At 35.3% G+C, this 21,101-nt stretch overlaps 1 protein-coding gene and 1 long non-coding RNA gene across 2 annotated transcripts in view; both read right to left on the bottom strand.

Annotated features, from left to right (window-relative positions):
* Positions 1-4,265: 4,265 nt before the first annotated feature.
* On the bottom strand, positions 4,266-5,305 carry LOC145967382 (uncharacterized). Its single transcript, XR_014437388.1, has 2 exons — positions 4,817-5,305; positions 4,266-4,415 (listed from the first exon to the last, which is right to left on the bottom strand). It is a non-coding gene; the product is annotated as an uncharacterized LOC145967382 (long non-coding RNA).
* Positions 5,306-6,632: 1,327 nt separating this feature from the next.
* The window catches only part of LOC145967210 (uncharacterized), a 124,752-nt gene continuing 110,283 nt past the window's right edge, over positions 6,633-21,101 (bottom strand). Inside the window, exons 2-14 of the mRNA XM_083091865.1 lie at positions 17,625-18,033; positions 17,391-17,537; positions 17,210-17,327; positions 15,345-15,683; positions 15,006-15,123; positions 14,801-14,933; positions 14,138-14,331; positions 12,304-12,487; positions 8,533-8,650; positions 7,922-8,095; positions 7,521-7,694; positions 7,141-7,382; positions 6,633-7,018 (exon numbers count right to left, since the gene is read on the bottom strand). Of these exons, the coding sequence (XP_082947991.1) occupies positions 6,842-7,018; positions 7,141-7,382; positions 7,521-7,694; positions 7,922-8,095; positions 8,533-8,650; positions 12,304-12,487; positions 14,138-14,331; positions 14,801-14,933; positions 15,006-15,123; positions 15,345-15,683; positions 17,210-17,327; positions 17,391-17,537; positions 17,625-17,765 (2,259 nt within the window). The 5' untranslated portion in view covers positions 17,766-18,033 and the 3' untranslated portion in view covers positions 6,633-6,841. The remainder of the gene's footprint in view (positions 7,019-7,140; positions 7,383-7,520; positions 7,695-7,921; positions 8,096-8,532; positions 8,651-12,303; positions 12,488-14,137; positions 14,332-14,800; positions 14,934-15,005; positions 15,124-15,344; positions 15,684-17,209; positions 17,328-17,390; positions 17,538-17,624; positions 18,034-21,101) is intronic.

Below are 21,101 nucleotides of genomic sequence, written 5' to 3'. Positions count from 1 at the left end.
TATTAAATAGATTATACAATATTCTATGCTTAATTACATACGTAATTTTATATGCGATTAAATATAAGTAATTTTTTCTTTTTTCTTCGAGCTTAATTTAAAGAAAAAGATGTTCTTTATCCTTATTTCTTTATCTTTAAATATTTACGTACCATAACTATTGAAAAATAAAAAAGAAATAATTTTATTTAAATACTAATTGACGCATTTTCGTTAAAAAGAAATTATACCACCATATGACTTTACAAATCTGCTATTAAAAGAATCGATAATCTTAAGATAATATGTATATACACATAAAAAAAATACGAGCGTTGAATATGCTCCGATAAAGTCATGCAAAAGCATATAAAACAATAATACTTTAAACAAATTTTTCCTGTTTTTTATCGATAAAACATAATTATATAAATCTTAATAACTAATTATACAATAATTATAAATTAATTGCACAAATAAATAATATATTAAATAATTATATTAAATAATATATAAAATAATTTATATCACACATATTTAAAATATTAAATCTATCTCCTCTCTCTTTCTTTCTCTTTCTATTATTATTATTATTAAAATATTACATATTATTCACATATTATCCACCACCACCATTACTCCATTAATAATAAAGATCATTATCTTTGACTACAAAAAAAACTGAAGCTATTACAGCTTCAGTTACGATAATTTTGACCGCAAGAAACGCACGGCATAATTACGAGCATGTAGATCCGCTTTCGTGCTGGTTCTCCGAAGCTGCGTTTCTGTCGATGCACGAAATTGCATCTGATATTTGTCCGCAGCCGCATTCCCCCGTACCGCTTCAATACTGCGGGTGGTCGTCTTCGACATCGGGCGTTAAAAGCGCTCACGCGTGCGGGCGATGAAGGAGGCCACGAAGAAAGAATCCGACGAGGAAAGAAGGAGAGAGAAGAAAGTGAACGAACGGGTTGCAATAAGTGATTCTCCGTAACTATAAATAAATGGCGATGCGTCTCGAAAGGCTTCGTTCGCCCGTAAATCTCGAATCGAGGCATAATCGCCGAAACAATCTGGAATCTACCGCGAATCGAGCCATATCTCTCCACGTGTTTGGGTCCCCGATGATGCCCGCCGTTGCTTTACCGTCGACGGTAAAATAGAATCTAACCGCTCTCATCGGTAATCCAGCATCCTCTTATAAATCAAGCTCTGATATCGACGTAGGCAGGTTTCGTAGCGAAATTATCCTAGCGCGCTTGTGTGAACGATTATTATCCCTACTCTTCTTATCCTTGATATCGTGACCCGCAACCGGAACTAGACTACCCGAGACAAATTCTTTTTTTTTTAATTTTATAATAAATTTTTTTTTAGAAAATATTTGAGAAGGGAATTATAATTTGTATTAGCACTTTTTTGAGAAGAATACTAAATAATATCAGAATATGTTGTTTTTTAAATTTTCTTAATTATGATGCTATTATAATAACGTATACATGCATCTATTAGTAATCATTGATTATCTTATCGTCTGGAAAATGCGTTGAAAAATCTTTCGTAGCAATCTTCCATTGATTGCCGGAATAAATGGAATCGGAATGAAACAGAATTTCATTGCGTAGTCACGTATCATATTAAGAAATTGCAATTACGTTCAAATCGCGTACATATTTTCGCGATCCATTGCAGCCAAGCTAAATTGCGACTACAAGAATGTATGTACACATATATGTCTGGATTCGATTAACTTCCGTATCTTTCGCGAATAGTAAAATAGAGAGACATGTACGGAAATATTATTATTATTTGCTAATAGCATTATTCGCAAAATTTACAAATGTCATATTAAATATTTCCATGACAAACAATTGTTCTATTTCAATCAATAATTTTTCATATTTATTTTTTACACAATGCACGCAAACAATTTTTTACATTTAATTTCTTACGTCTTTAATAAAGTTTTTGTCGTTGAAGGATTTTATTGTTCGAGCAATGTGTATTTTATTGTCTCTTAAAACTTATTGTGTGAAAATCTGTGAAAGTATGTATTAATATAAAAATCGGTTTCGGACAATCATAGTGGCGTGATTTCACGCCATTAATCTTCCCCGACAATTAACTGACTGTAAGACCAACGTAGTGGCTATTAATTACAATCAACGTTATCTTACACAGACAACCGATACAGACTTTAATCTTATACATTCGAAGGAAGCCTTTAAAATCATATCAGTATTGCTATATGAATATATACATATCACACACATATACACACATCAATATCATTTTAATGTAAAAAAATATTATTAGCATACATAAAACTTGTGGAATTTCTTTCTCGGATCGAAAAGACTATGCATGGCAAACAGGCAGATATATATAAAATAAAAAGATGGCAGATAAAAAGATCTTTGATCGTATATGTTCGTCCATCTTCCAATAGATGCCGGGAATGTTCAGTATTTTTCTCTTCGAGGTGGATAAAATTAAAGAATTATAGAATAGATATGATTCTAATAGAATAGTAAGCAATAATGTATTGAATAAATAAATCAAACATAAATGAAATGCAATGTAAAATTGATTACTTGATTTTTAGAAACGTCACATGAGAATATAATAATTAATATAAAATTAAACATTCATATATCTTTCATTTCAGACACATTATTGAATAATTTCAAGATATATCGATGTATAATAATTTTTCGATTTTTTACATAATGAATTATAGTGAAAAGTAGATATTTGATAGAATGTAGGAATAATGCAAGAATGTAGTTTTTTTAAGAAAGAAGAGAGAAAGAAAGAAGAAAGAAAGTGGCGAAAGTTCTGCAACGACGAGCCCGAGAAGAAAGAGAGATCGAAGAGAGGCTGTGCCCATTGATTAACGGATATCTTAATTACTGATTGGCCGCACGGACTAATTAAATCGTAACTCAATCAGGATCCCGTCCTGCCTCCTGCGCCACGGCGATTTTACGAGCTTATGCGCGCAGTTCGAGACTCCCATATACATATGTCCCGGGTTGCTGATGGCATATGGGTGGCTTTGAATAATGCACTGCAATCCCTACCCTATCCTCCTTTTACATACTTCCTTCACCGATCTTCCTCGCACGGCAGTGTCTCCTTTTTTACTCCATCTTCTCTCTTTGGACACCTTCTTTTTTTCATCGACATCAGCCTCTTGGCTTCGAAACCGCTTCGACGGCATTATATTTGCTTGGAATAAAAAAGTATAAGTGTAATTAGTAATACCTACCACCGAGAGAGTCCTGTCTCTTGAACGATAGTCTCCGGTTCCTCCGGATTTTTCATTCGTATAAACTACGCAAGATGTGAATTTTCAATAGCAGATCGCGTAAATATGAATTTTTCTCTTTTTGCATAATGCGGGTTCGTTAATTAGTACAAAGCCCGTATTCGCACATTTAATATCAGGTGTACCTAACCGAATTTAATATTTATTTTATATTTGCATTTATAAACGCTTCTTATTTTAAACAAATAAGACTCAGACAATGTTAATTTCAATGCTGAGTGTACAGATAAAGATAATGAACGTTAAATATGAGGACAATAATTTATACTTTCTTTTCTATATCGCAATATTCAAATAAGATAATAATTAATCTATAAATCAACTGTAGCTTTAATTATAGTAGAATCCAAGAATTGCATTTGGATCCAATGTATCTGCAGTATGCATATCATATTTTGTATGCATATAAAAAAATTCATATTTCTTATGTGATATTAAAGTCGGAAGATTGTTCAAATTAACGCAGTAAGAATAAAATATAAAGAATATGGAAATAAAAGAAAAGAGAATATTTAACATAAAGTATTTTTTCCAAGATCTCTATATTAAATTACTTTTTCTTTGCAATATAAAAACCTATGTAAAAAAAAAATACATTAAAATACATTAATACATAATTATTTTTAAAATAAAAATTTAATTGTGTAACGATATAAAAAAATCAAATTTTATATAGACAATTAAAATTGTAGAATTATTCAATAAACGAGATTATTTATTTAATCAACATTTTTTTACTATTATTTCCTAAGACATGCAATATTTATTTGATTCATAATATAATTCTTCCTTAGTTTTTAATAGAAATTTTTAACTGTTATAATTATTAGTTCTTTATAAATGATGAAATTGATGAACAATTTATTATTTATAAATGAAAAATGTGCCACTTGGATAAAAAATACAATATACATTACATATTTAAAACATATAAACAATACAAGAAATGATCCTTTTTTTATAAAAACTGAATTTAATAAATTTCGCATTTATTGTTACATAGTATGTATGGTATCTAGAATCTAAAATATCTAGCAGTTACTTTCATATAATATTTTTGTCATAATGTATATCAGAGACAATCATCTGTGTGTTATCCAAACTGCAATATAAAAATGTAATTTTTATTAAATTTTCCTCGGAGAGCAAAAAATTATAAAGATTAATATTAAAATTTTAATATTTTTTATTTAAGTAATATTTTTTATTTAAGTAATATGTTTTATTTAAATAATATTTTTCTTTCAGATATTTACAACAAATAAATTTCTCTAGGTATACAAATTTATTTTATCAATTCGCGTCTATCAAATAATCTTAAAATGTTGGCTTGATATGTGAAATATGTTTATATTATTTAAAAGTCTTCTTGTTTTTTAGATACTACAGCTATTATTTTAAAGCAGCCAAGTGTAACATAAAAGCAATGTTTCTAAAAAACTTTAAAACAGAAATGTTACTTATAATTAACATTAAGTGTAAAAATAATAAAAATACAATTACATTTATGGTTCTATATGCAGAAAACCTTTCTTGATTACGTATATTTGGTAAGCGTCTTATATTAGTAGACATGGAGTGTCCAGTCTGTCCTCTTGAAGAATTCTCAATGTGCTGACAACTTATTAACGATAAAACGACAGTCAACATGATAACACATAATATTTGCACTAAATATTCCATTTTAATATTTATATTACAGTAAATATTATAATCACTCATAATAAGTTTGATGTATTATAACAAATGTATGTATAATAACAGAAGAATCTCTCTTAGAAGAATTATTATTGCAAGATTTTCGACGTTTACTCGATCTTGCTAGATTCTGCTAGATTCCTCCGCTTCATCAGCTATTTATATTCATCTCTAGAGACGATTACGCAAACTATGTTTTTACCACCACTTCAAACAACTTGTTAATATATTTCTTGAAATATGTAGAAAAAATGGCCATTAAATAAGAGGTTGTCCTTGAAGATTATATCGTGAATATTCATTATGAATTTTACATTTTGTTATTTTCTGGAAAAAAATGTCTGCATGCTTAAGATTTTATTAAAAATTATGTAGTAATCTCTTATAATAAATCTCCTTAATTTATAGCTTATTACATTAAATTGATATCGACACGTAATATTATCATTCATTCGAAATTTGAAAGAAATGAATTATATCTCTTGTTGTTATTATCTATAATATTTCATTCCAATATAGAAATAAAAATGCGATTGTTTTAATTGATAATTAGATATTGCATCTAGTATTTTGTATCTCAAGACTGTTTTCAGTAAGACGATTAAATGTTTGATACGTAAAACTATATCTACTCTTGCTATGAATATTCAGGTAAATAATGTATTGCTTTGTTTAAGATTTCCTATCAAAATTTTTATCAATACATTTAATTTTTATTTATTATATAGTGATTGTTAAAGATTTTATCTTGCACACAGTTTTTTTATTCGTATAAATGCAATCAAAAATATTCTAATTAAATCTTAGCTACATCTTGACAAATATTCGAACATAATAGATGTGGAAAACACCTTATAATTAAAAATATTAATTTTACAGATGTCTATATAAACATGAAATGTCTATGCAGCTGGAAATAGTCGAGAGGTTATTGCACAAAATATTCTGCTACTAAATAATACAGTCGATTTCTTGTGTATATTGAAGATACTTTATTATTAATATTCGCGAATAGCAGTAATACTAGAGTTTGTTCTTTTTAGCTAAACTGGCTGCGCTAGTTTAAAGATTATCTTTTTCCTTCCAATGTAGAGTAAGAAAGATAACCTCTGAACAGCCAGTTTAGTTAAAAAGAATAGATCTCATATGGCAAAACAAACATTTTAACTAATGCCGAGGATGGCAGAGACAAAAAGCGTGATATCAATATGCGTGAATTTTATAACAAATTAGTATATCGTTGACCACTAGATGGTCGCGAAACTACCTTCCTTTATATTTATAATAGCAATCGTTTTATCATGTCGATCGCCTTTAGCGGAATGGTTAACTGCTCCATACACAGAGCAATTAATTACAAGTAGTCTGCATTAATCTTTGCAAATTGGAGCCGAAATCCTCGGAGTACGCCCTGCAATTTATAAGACTCCTTATTCATCAGATTGCGCAACAAAACCAAACCGTCCTATAAAACAAATGCAGATTTCTCTTTTTAACTCTCCGACTCGACTGGACAAGCCGGATGGTAAAGAGTAAGATCTTTTGTCGCGAGTGCATAATACACTCTGGTGTTTCGACAAAATGCCTCAACTGATGCAAATCATAAAACAATTCGATATAACTTTCTTTTATTTACACGATGTACATAATTAATAAATTAAATAAATATGTATATAAATTTCTCCTATTTTTTCTTTTCTTATTTCTGGACATAAAGTTTAAACAATTTACTCATTAATTGTGAAGAATGGTTAATATTTTAGTCGCACACTGTTGAATGTATTGTAAATTGTAAAATTATGCGAAAAATATTTTAATCACATCTCTTATTCATTCAATCTTGTCAAGAATCGGTTTCTGTGCTTCATAAATTCTTCGGCAAGATATCGTCATCAATTCTTGCTCCTTGGGTGTGTACAATAAACGAATAAATGATTGCACGCCGTTTCTTCCTACTACACACGGTAGCGACATAAAGATATCTTTTTCTAATCCATGTCGGCAGCCCTAAAATACATATTTTATGTTTTTGGCATAGGAAGAGAATACATCAAATATATTTTCAATTCAAGCTTGCAAACAAGAAATTGAGGGAGAGTAGTTTAAATAAATCCTATCATGGGATAAACCTTCAGAAACGTTGAAACAGTGAGACAAGCGCAAGTGTTGCGCACGATAGCATCGACGATTTCACTTGCACAGATACCGACTCCCCAGCTGTGATAACCTTTCTTCGTAATCAATTCGTTATCACTGTTAATGACTTTCGCGTGCAAATCCCCCCAGGATTCCGGATCCGTTCTCGCGCCGATCTCTTTATTTATGTCTTTTAAAGGCATGCCCATTACCGCAACGGTGGACCAAACCGGCACTAACATGTATTAAACACGGTAATAGAAATAATATAAATTAATGGATATATCGTAATAATGAAGAAATCAACTAACTAAATGGATTACACGTTCATTATAAAAAAAATTACTATGGATAGATTTTATATAAATTATACCAGAAGCCGGTCCACTTTCGCCAATGATTAATGCTTGAATTGCACTCGCTGAAATCCCGAGCTTCTGAGAGATAAAATACTGAAATCTACAACTATCCAGGAACGTTCCTAGTCCTATGACACGGTTGGGTGGAAATCCTGATAGTTTCATAGCAACGTATGACAGGATGTCGACTAAAGAAAATCGAGACAATACTTTTTCAAAAATTATATTTATAATATTTGCGATTATATAATTAATGCCGATTTATTGATTATAATGTATCGAAGAGTTGTAAAATATTTTGATAAAGGGAAGATTAATTTATTAAATAAATGCAACATCAGTTTCTATCGAGAAAATTAAAATACGTACAATAATTTTTGTTAACGATGCGTTAAATATAGTAATGATGACGTACCTGGCTTGGAAAGAATAAGGAGAACACTGTTCGGCGCGTACTTGGAGACGTTCGGAATGATATCCTTGAAGATTTTCAGATTATGCTCTAGATAATCGGCCGGTTGCTGGTCTTCATGAGACTGGCTTCCAACTGTGACCACACATACCGCAGCGTCTCTGGCACAAGCGTAATCTATCGAAGTGTAATAAATGCTGAATGATTCATCATTTAATGCAAAACAATTAGTCTTGTGTAAGATAGACGAGAAAGATTTTATATTTTTTTCATAAGCGAAAAAATCATGACAAAAATAGATTAGCTCTCTCTCCATTTTCGAAAATCGCATTTTCCGAAAAATTCAAATACTTTAGTTTATTTTCACTTTATTATTTTCTATTTTTATCACTTATCAATACCTACGTCGTGCAATTTATCTCAATCTTATTAACATCTTTCGAGATGTCTTAGATAATAATGCACGCACTTCCGGTGACCGATTGCTAACCGTGCGATTTATTTATTCGAACATTAAAGCGCACTCATTTCGAGATAATTGCTCGTTACTCGCGGATAGTGTGATGATGGTCTCGCCGTTTTTCTCCCTCTCCCCTTTTCCCATCGAGTTTCACCTTTGGTACCAATAATCTTGGGATTGCCGAGATATGCAGCCGCGTGGCTGATGTCTTCTGCTTCCGCCTTGGCAAGATCTTCGTTCACGTCTATTAGGACGAGCTCCGAGGCGAGACGCTGCGGAAAATTACAAGAAATGAGCGATAGAATGCAGGATGGGCAGAGAAGCTATAAATTAATTAGCGGTCATCGCTGCCCGGCAAGTAGTTTTTATTACGCACACTTGAAATCATTACGTATATAATAAGCATCAAGATTCCCTCTCGGAAAGTGCATTAAGATCAATGACATTATTTGTGAAGTCCCTTAATGCGAAGAATCGTTAAGATCCGATCATATTTCTCAAAATGCGCGCTGTTTTCGGGAAAGATTCACTTTGTCGGTTTAGTTTCATCTCGTCGTAGGCTGTACCTGGTGACACAAGCGATGTCTTACGCAGGGCGATAACTCATTCATGAATAATTACGGAACCGGTACAGCTTCTTCTCGTCGTAGGTTTCTTCTGGGGGCTACCTTTTCAACCCGGCAGGAGATTTAAATGCGTGGTCCCTCGCGATCGCATTCGTTATGGAATGTCAAACGAGCATGAAGAATGGGATCCCCTGTCTGCACGTCCTTCATTTTTCTCTCGCAATCATGGTTTTCACGTAAATGGTTTCTGTTTGTATCTTTGCAGATTTTTCACTTCAACCTCGAGAATATCATCACATTATAATCCCAAAAATATTATAATAATTCATAAAGTGACGCGGCAAACGAGAGTGAGGGAGAATCATCAGTAATCCATATTCGTTTCTGAACGACGGATCATTAAGCTTGGAGCGGTTCTAAGGACTAGTTCTAATTTGTGCAGACTAATTTGTGGTATAATGAGATATTCGGACAATCATGTAAATCACCTCGTAAAAGTTAATGGGCATTATTCTCCTAGGGCCGTATCGTATACAAATGCGTTTTTGTGGTAATGGCAACGGACGCGGGGCGTATTAAGTACGTTTTACCGACGCTCGTGCATCGAACAGACGGACGCATTTCTCCCTGATGGATGGTGCTTTCACGCGTTAAGACAAACGCCCAGCTGACTACAAAACGACTTCTCGATATATTACGTCGCGCCCTCATGCTTCCGATCTGTTACTTGCGCGCCACTTAATTATCATACTTCATTAGGCGTGACTTCCGCGTGAAATATCGAGCCGTGGAATTTTTTCCGTGCGCAGATAATAATTGTTTTCCAATACCTCTTGAAATATTCGTACAAATTCGTAACAACACGTGACGCAAAAATAATTTTAATACTGTTATCTCTCTTGACTAAATCACTTGATCACGCATACAACGATCTCTCGTGTAAGAGACGAACATAATTGGCCTGCGTATTTAATGTTGACGTAGATTTTGGCCCGGATACACGGACGACGTATCTTTTGTCGACGGTTTTATCTGGTATAATTCGCACAGCTTGATACGGGCCGTCCAACATGACGTGTCACAGCGGGGACGAAGCGAGGAGAATCGGAGAAAGAAGCGTACCTCGCGTGTGCAGTTGCAAGGAACCACTTACGGTAGATAGATCCGCAAGGTGGATGGTAAGTCGTGGTAGTCGTAAGTTCGTACTTCGCGATGATCTCGTTGATGCGATCTGCCAAGCTACGCGAGGTGCAACGGCATGACTCGACCGTATCTCTTTCGCTTCTTGCTCCTCTTCATGTCCCTCTTCCCCTCGTTTCACCGGAATATCCTTGGTCGCCGGACGTTCCGGCAGATCAGAACATCTTCGTGATCATGTCGGACAAGCGCCACCGAAATTTCGACTCCCACGGTTAATCCGAATGACATTAAGTAGGAATGCGTACTTTCAGCTCTGATGAAGGCTGACTGTCGCGCGAGAGGAAGTCATTCGTCATCGTCAAAAACGCCGACGACGATATGCGGTTTTCAGGAGATCCACAGCATTAATTTGATGCGAGATGCGAGCAATTTTCCTCAAAAACGCTAACTCGTGGTCGGCGGTGTAACGAGGTCTTCTGATATTTCAGCTATTCTCGGCATCATCGTGACCTCCTTGTACATGACGTACTCCGTTATATGTGTTATTTAGCCTCTCGATGTACACCGTAACATCGTCTAACGAGAAGTCTATCGTCTGTTAGTTACGCCCTCCGTATTTCATCGCATGCGAGCGCTATTGTTTGCCCTCGTAAATTTGCGGAAACCGAAACCTGAAATTATAGTCGCCCACGCTTATTACTGTCTACCGGAATATATATTGAGCATATGGATAGTACATTGTTGCACCTTTATGACAAGGCATGTCCAATTCACATGTTCCATTTAACTTTTACCTTTGATACGAAACGAACGCGAAATTATCTAAACAATACAATAGTAATATACGATTTCGTTTAGATTATTATAGTCAATTTCATACTCTTTCCATTATTATATTTAATTTATTAAAATCAGAAAAATAATGTTATACATGTGTATAACTATTCCATAAAATTTAAAAAAAATTTCTAAGTAAAACTTTCATAAAATCTTGAGTTGACTATTATTATAAAATTTTATAACATATTATTTGTATGCAGATTTTGCTGGGATTTCAGGCAAACCGTGTTATAAAAAGACTACAGTCTTTCTCTATAGTTACTAAAGAATAAATCATCGATTATCCTGCACATAAGGCGCATAGTCGACGTGTAAATATTTGCGTTAGGACGCGATAACGAGCAAAAGAATGCACGCTTCTTTACAACTTTCGATCATCTTCTTCCTGCTCTCCTCTCTTGCATGTTTTGCTCCGTTCCTTCCTATAGCCAAATTCCTTCTTCTGGTCTTCCATGGATCATTTGCATAATAGCCTTTTTGAAACGGCACACTAACGAGCTCACATTCAGGAGTCGTCCAACCCGTAAGACCCGCACGCATGAACATATATATGAACACATATGAACCTACACACTAGGTTCTATTCCTTCGTTCCATCATCCTTTCTTACATTAGATGCACTACACAAAGATGTTGCCGAGGCCCGCCAACAGAAAGCATCATATCTTTGATTCTCCGAAACACAAATACGAATTATGTGCTTGAGCCACATAGATATGGCGCTATGTCTTATTCACGCGAAATTAGTATGACGTGTTCATATAGATAGATGTATCAAGTATATTATCCGTATCATCTGATAAAATCAATTACAATGCGCAGATCGATTATACATTCATACATTAATAAATTTTATATAAAATGTATCTACATAAATATACATCTGTGAAGTGTATTAATATTAACTTTCACTTATATGTAAATGAACTTTTGTTATGAAATTAATATTAATTTATAAAACGTATCATATATATTACATACCACTGTATATTACATATTTAAAAATAAATATGAAAGTATAAGATGTAGTGTAAAAATTTACAAAATTACATTTATATGATAGCTTGCAATAATAATATGGACAGAATATTTAATTTATAAATAATAAACATATATTTTATATATTCATATTTTATCTTGAATATATGTAAGTTAATTTGTGAATAAATATATACTAACATAACTTTTTTATCACACATTAAATTATAACAATTTGATGATTATTTGTATATATCTCTTTTCAATTAATAATATAAAATATATGTTAATAATATTAATTAAAAATAATATGATTGTTATATAAGAAAAATATAAGTTTAAAATCAAAATTATACGAACAAATAAAAATGCAGAAGAAATTGAGAATGCATTACACTAACCTTGAATAAAATCGCTATAGCGACGGCAACACCTTTAGGTGCGCTGCCTACAACAACGACCTTGACACGATAGCCATCCACAAGATGTTCTGCCTGTTTCGTCAGTAAAAAGGTTACCGTGTTGCCGGCGACATCAGGTGATTTCCTTCTAGATTCTGTCATGTTTAAAGAACACTGAGCTCTTTAGTTTTTTGATAATAACATTAGATAATTTAGATAAATCGAAAACTGTTTGAAGTCGTGGATGTGTCTTTAATTGACGCTTTTCAAAAAAAATTTGCTTTAAAATTTACAAGTTAGGAAGGACATTTGGAAAATTAGACAATCGAGAAGATACTTTTGACAGGAGGCCAATGAAGTCGGCGGATATGTAACAAGTAGCTTTATCGATTTAAAATAAGATGATAAAAATGAAATATTGCAATATAAGATAATCAAATTAATTTTATATGATAAAATAAAGCGGGAAAATTTTCTTTGCCATTTGTATCTCGTACGCTTACAATTTATGTAGGAAATATAAACCTCGAGTTACCTTGTAGCGGAAGATATACGATTCAATTAACACGTTTAATCATAGACGAAAGATGCAATCGATAAATTCAATCGCGCCGTACAAAATCAATTATAATCGGAAAAAAAATATTCGTACAAAAAGATAAAAGCTTGGAGCAGATGTAGAGACAAATCGCCAATTGTGATGATCGCGCTACAGCTTCGCTATAGTTTTCGTTTTTCGAGGGATAGGAGATTGTGAAATTGATCGACAGCTGTTCGATTCGCACAGGTGGGATGCGCCATGTTAAGAGATACATTCAATTTCCGCTTTATAAGATATTCAAGAAGGGTTTTAGGAATATTATTCTCCATTCTTGTATAATTTACTAATTCATTTCATCGTTATTATAGAAATATTATTTCTGATTTCAATAATTTGAATCAACTTTTACAATTATTATTTTTCCTAGTTAAAATGTTTAAATAAATCTCACGCAAATTTAATATCAGAAACATCTATAAAATATATAAATACATTCAAAATTTATAAAAAAAAAAACTATAGATCTATAATATATTCAATTTCCATTTTACAGGATATGCAAGAAAGATCTCAGAAATAATATTCTCTATCCTTTATTGATTCATTTCGCTATTATAGAAATTTTATTTCTTGTTTCAATAACATGATTCAATTTTCACAATTATCATTTTTCCAAGAAACTAAAATGTTTAAATAAATCTCATGCAAATTTAATGTCAGAGACGTACGTAAAACGTGTATATATATATATATATATATATATATATATATATATATATATATATATATATGAAACGCAACGATCTTACGCCTCTCCTTTCCTGCAACGAAGAAACATATAAAGCTAATGCAGAAAAAGATTGTAGTTTAAATTATCCAATCTTCTTTAGAGCCGCAGCTCGGCCATACACTCGCTTCGCGTGCAACGGGGAATGCATTTTCATCCGCCCTTTCACCTTCCCGCCGTACATCGTTCGGCTTCGTAAATCAAAATTCGATCGAGCAAAAAGGAAACGATAATAAGCTTCGCACGAAACATTGTACCGGCTTGCGAGTAATCTTAGAAGAACGCGACTGGTTTAATTTTCCAGGAAGTCGAATTTATATATCGTTTATTACTGCGATCGGATGTACGTACGTTGTACATCGCGGAAACCGGTCGCCAGGTGCGCGGCCCTCGTCCTTATTGATGAAGATGCATTCTAAAAGGCACGCTCTTTCTCGTCCTTCCTCCCCCGTCGCAGTTTCCGTCGTGCGCTCCTTCTCTTCCCCCTCGTCGTCTCCGGTCGTCACTCTTCAACGTCGTTCGTCGATTCGCGAAGGATGCCGCATTCGCGCAGCACATTGCGAATGCCATCGGCGCACCGTTGCACCGCTGCCTTTTCTTGATCGTTCAGCTTCTGTCGTACCGTGGCGCACACACCCTCTCGACCGAGAACACAGGGGACCGACATGTATACATCTTTGTCGGTCCCGTGGGAGCAACTCTGCGAACAGAGATTCCTTCAGCTTGTTTCCCCTCGCGCGTTGGCGAATTGACATGCGAATAAGTGCCATTAAAGATTCGATTTGCTCGTATTGGAAAAGAATCGATACAATTCACGATGAGTTAATGATTTAATAATTCTAATCGTTGTATATAAAAATAATTTATACCTTACAATTATTATCAGAGTAATAAAAATTTAATACCTGATTTCTATGCATTATAATTCAATTTACTTTCCTTTATATTAGATTTCTAATTAATTATTTTGCTACAATTAATAGCAAATCAACTATATGGAATTTGTATGCAATCCTACAACTCTGATTTATTTTTTGAATTTAATCGTTAATTATTTTGGTCTTTAAAATCTTCATCGATGAGATATCAAATTTTATTTTTAAATCATTGACATCAATAATTTTATAAAAAATATTATCTTGTTTACGAAACATGTATAGGTGTCTTACGTGTATGTATGTCGACGCTGGCAACACAATTTTAGTATTTCTGACGATGGCGTCGACGATCTCAGCGGTACAGAAGCCGAGAGCCCAGCAACTTGGCCCTTTCTCGCCTTTCTTCCGATTAAGTTCGTCGTCGCTGTAAATACAGTCAGCGTTTTATTACTTCCCTAAATTCTCCCGAGAATGTCCCGTGATTTTAGCCACTGACATTTTATTTACAGCCACGGAGATGTCACGCCACTTCTCGGGATCATCCGCTTCGCCCATTCTTGGGTTTATGTCGCGTATCTTCGTACCCGCCACGTGAATGCTCGACCATATGGAAACTGTGTGAAACGGCAGATGTTGAAGACGAAGAATCACCGTTATATAACTTAGGTTATTTATAACTAAACACTTTACACGAATTATATATTTGCGATGTGAAAATAAAGCATCTGTGTTTACAATCTTTTTGAGTAACATAATAATGAAAATAATAAAATCATATCAATCCTTGTCGATTAATTATAAATATCTTCTCAAAATTAATCGGGATATCAAGTACCAGAAGTATCACCCTGCGCGCCGATATTCATGCAACTAATCGACGTGCGCGCTAGTCCCAACTTCTGACTTAGTAAATCCTGAAACCTAGAGCTGTCAAGCAGAGTTCCCGTGCCAAGCACTCTGTTTGACGGAAATTTGGATAACTTCCAGGTGATGTACGACATCACGTCGATCGGTTGAGTTACGACGAGCAAGACAGCTTTACAAGCCAACTTGGCAATGGTAGGAACGATCTTCTTAAACACCTCAACGTTGTGCTTTACATTTAGTTCCTCGCCAGGCTTTCTCTCGCAAACCGCGATTATCACTACGGTTGAGTCCTTCACTTTGTAGACATCTAAAATATAATTGATTGTAAATCTTATCATGGAATGTAAATCTTATCAGATTATCGTAAAAGTTTTAAACGCGAGTATATTTTATTCTATTTTAGATATCTTTTTTCCCTGAGAGAATTAAGGCATAAATCGCTCCGATCCCTTTGTGGAAGATACTTGGATATTCATACGAAAGGAGTCGAAACGGGAAATAACTCCGTTCAGAATCAGATACACGTTTCCGAAGAACCTTTCTTCAGAACATTTCATTCAATCGCGCAATAATCAAGTCCTCGAAAACGCGTGGAATACAAAACGATCAGACAGAATAGGAAACTTTCTCTCCTTTCGAGAGAGATTTACCATCGAAAGAGATGCGCCGATAAAGATGGCGAAGAAGACAATCCGGTATGTGGTCGGAAAAATAAAGAGTCTTCGTGGCAACACCTTCACAAAGTGCTTGTAGTAACACGGAGCGGTACCGCGACTACGGAAGATACGTTTACGACGGGGAAAGATGTTGTTACAGATAAACTTGGCAAGCCCGTAAAAAAGTCGTCCCACTTGTTCCAGTAATTGCTACCTCGCACGAGACAAGATCGGAAAGAGTCATTCCACTATCCGATAGGTATAAATACCGACAAAGTTCCATTGTATGCGAGAAAATTTGAACCGAAAGCACATTTTTTTAGGTGAAACGAGCGACAATTTGATGAAACTATTCACCAGGTCAAACTTTATCATTCCAGTTACCGAGACTGTCTTCCTGAATTCCCACGAAAAATACTGCGTTTTTACAACTGGCTACTCGTCGGACGAGGTAACCGCGTGTTACATACACGTCGCAAACAGAAACAAAATACCGCATCGTGGAGTTTCTCGATCATAGCAGAGATAAATAAAAGTGGACGAAATTTACGATGGTGTCTGTGAAAAACTCGGGGGGAAACGCTCGTCCGGTTTGCGGCGAAGTAGATGAGAATCGAGATTAAAGGACAGGTCCGGAGAGAATTCTGATCCCCGAAACTCTGCTGCTTAACCCGGAATCCATTCCCTGTACAGGAACATCGCTGACCCGATGTTTCTGACCCGTTGCACGTTGACAGGGGTCCGTTGACGAGCACAACTTGACGGGTCGTCGCTTAAAATGGGTGTCGATCGACGCAGGCGATGGCACACAGGTGATGCTCGGCAGACTCATCAGTCCGAACGTATCAATCTAAAATTCGTGCTGTCGTGAATGAGACTGCCTTGCGTTTAATGCGCGGAAGGCCTACATCGTCCCACGGGCGCTTACGATTCCTTGATCCACGATTGTGAATAGAGCATGAACGACGGGATCATCCGGAGTGTGAATCATGGTGACAATCTTAATACTGGTTTTACTTTGACATGGATAATGCGACAGATGAAACGTTTTTTTTTCGTAAGAATAATGCATAAAAAGATAACAAAAAAAAATACAATTGGATAGATTTATTGTTTAATTATGCAGTTTTTATTTTTATCTAAATTAAATTCTAAATTTTCATCACAAAAGGAATACCTGATGTGCCAATAACTAACGGACATCCTAGAAAGACCCCAGCGTGTTGAATGTCTTCGGCTTCGGCAGAAGCCTTGTCCTGATTTTGATCAATCAGACAAACTTCACTCGCTATTCGCTAGAAATCACGCGAAATAAAATAATCAAATATTGCAAACTACACTGTTTCTCATGCACTTACTCTCATCAAGATCGCGATGGCACAGGCCATTCCAACTTTTCTTGTACCTATAATCGAAACTTTAACGCGATGCGGATATTCATCGCATGATCCCAGATATCTCGTTACTAGAGCGTTCCTTGTGGTTGTTACAGTCGGAATTTTGTCCTAATTAATTAAAGATAGATTATCTTAGAACGCAAGTATTTTGATTTCTTTAAATTTTCGATTCGTCGAGATATAAAAAAGCGTTACGTCGTTGCATTCAGTTTCATCTTGCGTTTTGCTATCGATATTGCTCTCCCCAACAATGTCATCCATTTTAGAAACGTCAGATGCTTCGTCAGCCATGCTCCAGTTGTTCCCGTTAGTTTCCCGAACAGCTGCGTGAGCCATTAGATATTTAATGAAAACATATGATCCCGCCCATCTGTGCGCTTAACTAACTGCTCATGTACCTGCACACCTTTCTCATTCGGAATATTTTATATTAACGCTTTAGATACATCAGTTACTTCACCACTCTCGTTACCTCAATCGCGTGATTCCCTTTTCTTACGTTATTAACTCCGCGGACGCTCGTCGAGGTGGTCGCTGCTTCTCAGGAAGGGGGCTTAAATGAGCGGCGCTGCGAGTCTTGCTGCTTATGCAGATCCGGATCGACCTACGCAGAAACGAGGCATTGGTTTTTAAGGTGAATCAGGTACCTCCGTTATGAGGAAGAAGTAACGTTCGCAGAGAGGAGATAACCCCCGCGAGAGAGAAACTCTAGCTGGAAGAATAACGGCGGAACTTATCCGCGCGCCTCGCTGTAAATTAGCCGCAGGTAGTCTCGTCGTAGAAGTGCAGGTACTCCCTCCGAACTCTCCCCTCTGTGTCCACTGTAGCTTCATGAGTCGCTCGTACACTTCTATACTCTTGCGAATACATCCACGCACACGATTGTGTGTGCATGCGTAAAATACGCGCCGAGACTTATTAGATAATCACAGCGAGTGAATATGATTTTAACGACTGTTCCGAATGAAATAATTAACCTCGTGTCACATGCTAAATCATACGTGACTTTCTTAATCATGTTTCTGCAGACCAGGAATTTTTATTAAAGTTTTGAATACGTTTTCCTTTAAAGAGAAATAAATTACCATAGAAGGAAATATACATACATATCTTTAATATTTAATAATAATATGGAGGTCATTAATAAAATGTATTTTTTACTCTACTAAGTATTTTAACTAATTATTATTTTTTAATTGAAATATTTAAGTTAAATAGATGTCATGTTAGATTTAATATATAATCGTATTTAATTTAAATACTTGAATATTTCAATTAAAAAAATAATAATTAGTTGAAAATATTTAGTCAAGTTTACAATTTTTTTTCTCAGTGTATTATGTAATATATTTTGCCTTTGAAGCTTTATGATAAAAACAAATAAATAATTATATATTTAATTGATTAACATTTAATAATTTATTAATATTTAATGACTTTGTAATCATGTTTCTTTTGAAAAAATATTGAAGAAACAATTCTGGAATATCTCAAAAGAAAAAATCATCAAACGTATCATTTATTTTCTCAAGTGAGTGGACGAGAAGATTATTAACATCAACTTGCTACATTATCTTCGAGACAGGCCTAAAGACTCCAGGCAAGCCGTAGCGAAAAAAAAAGGAAAATGAACACGCAACGTCATATATTCTTCGCTATGCACGCGTTGAAAGTAACTCTTTGCGCCCGCGATATAATGGTCGAGCGACAATCTTAACCATCTGTAAAGAGACCAGTTGAAAAAGTAAAACTTTTCCATTTACTTTCGGTGTTCGCCGATAAATCATGCCCGGCTGCATTTAGGAGTAGCAAACGAGGCGTTCCCGGTAGTCTGGGTATCGCGTGGTTTTAACACACATTCGAAGATGTATCTGCCTCCCGAGAGGTCTCGTTTTTCGCGCGTTGGTCCACGCGGTCCTGGCCCCGATCCGCGCGCTCACGGACACATTCAATTTTAACGTTAATAATCGCCGGGAAAAATGACGACCTTAAACACGGCCATTCATCAGAGCCGATCGATATTGCGAATGCGCCTTAACGACGGAGAGATACCATCGACCGTCCCGCTGCAGAGTTATTGAATCGCGTCAAATAATATACGAGCCAATAATGTATGAATAGTCCTGCAATTATGGCCCGCCGATCGTATCTAAGGGCGCGTTGTAATTTAGTAATCGTTCATTCTCACCGCGTCGAACGCGGGGAATCGTCGAATATCGGTGGATATCGATCGGCCGTTGCATCTGCGCGATTTTTCACTTAATGTCCGAAGAGTTTTAGGGAATACAATTTGCACACGACCCCGAATCGATAAAGCAACCTCTGTGATCTCCGCGATTGATCTCGCTACCTCGTTCGATTCCCTCGGCAGCGGTTACCTCTCTAGGTTGCCCCGTAGGATTGTAATAGGATAATACGTTTTATATCTTTTTAATGACCCCGTGACGCTCGTAGCCATTCATAATGCCAGTTAAAATCAGTATCTACCAATTAAACGATTTTCTAATAACATTCATGTCGGATGGAGAAGATGGTAGGATCGAAGGTGAGAAAGTAATTTCAAATCTGACACTTATAGTTGAGCGCTGTGGGTGAGAAGCGCACCCTGCTTCGAGATAATTAATTCTCCACCTTAATTAATCATGCCAATTTTATCGAATGTCAAGATAGAGAAACGATACGGATCGATTCAGCGTCGTTTCAGGGATTTTCCGACTGTCGCGATCAATGTCGACATCCTGCCGATTCTCACAATCCAGCTCATGCGTTTGAGACGCTATTGTAATTGCGATACTCAAACGTAAGCCTGCAAAAGAGGCCTTTGCACGAGGACACGAATCAACCGCGATAAAAGCGTGATTCGACGATAACGATGTCTCGTGAGGCAAGATTTAGTCGAGTGGACGGTGCAAACGAGTCTCCTCTTACCGCGGAGATAGTCCTCGAAGGTTGGTCGTAAGCAACCGATCTTCTTTCTGGTACCCGGACCGAGTCAACCGATCCAGACACTGGCTCGCGCATGCCTTTGGTGCACAATGGTTGGTACTGCAGCTGATACAAGTATGTTCGCCGTGCAACCGGAATTTTAATTGGCTATTTGTTTGTCCGCTACACTTCGTGGAGCTGCTATTGTCCGCCCTGCCGCAGGAGAACGACCGTCACCTCTCCTCTCTTCCTTCGGCTCTTGCCTCGCTCCTTCCCTTTGCTCGCGGTTGCTTTTCATCGGCGCGGTATTAATCTACTTTTAAGAAAGAAAGCGTTCCACGAAAGCACTTTTGAATTGAATTGTGTTATTTAATCCTTGAAATTGGGAATTTTTTTTCAGAACAACATGGTTGTTGCGAAGAAGAAAAAAGTTTTCGAGCTTAATTGAATTTTTAAAATCAGCACATAACTATATATTATGTTTGTGAAACAATATAACAGTCACTTTGTAATATTTATGTATTAAATTTTCATATATCTTAATTAATTCAATCAATATTATGTTAATACATATATGATATAAATTACATTATTTTTTTGTTCAATACTTGCTTGTAAATTATTTGACACAGCCAAATAATTCTTTATAAATCTCCGCTTTTATTTTTGTAAGATTTCCGGCTAATTATCTTTTAATTTATTTTATAATTTTATTTGGATTACATTGTTGTATTGATATACACATTT

This window comes from Camponotus vicinus, unplaced genomic scaffold (genome assembly GCF_025532165.1).
Source record: "Camponotus vicinus isolate PSW18456_S1 unplaced genomic scaffold, iyCamVici1.0 SCAF_2, whole genome shotgun sequence".
NCBI classification, from domain to species: domain Eukaryota; kingdom Metazoa; phylum Arthropoda; class Insecta; order Hymenoptera; family Formicidae; genus Camponotus; species Camponotus vicinus.
The sequence above is the reverse complement of the archived record's forward strand: the minus strand, read 5'-3'. Positions and strand labels throughout refer to the sequence as shown.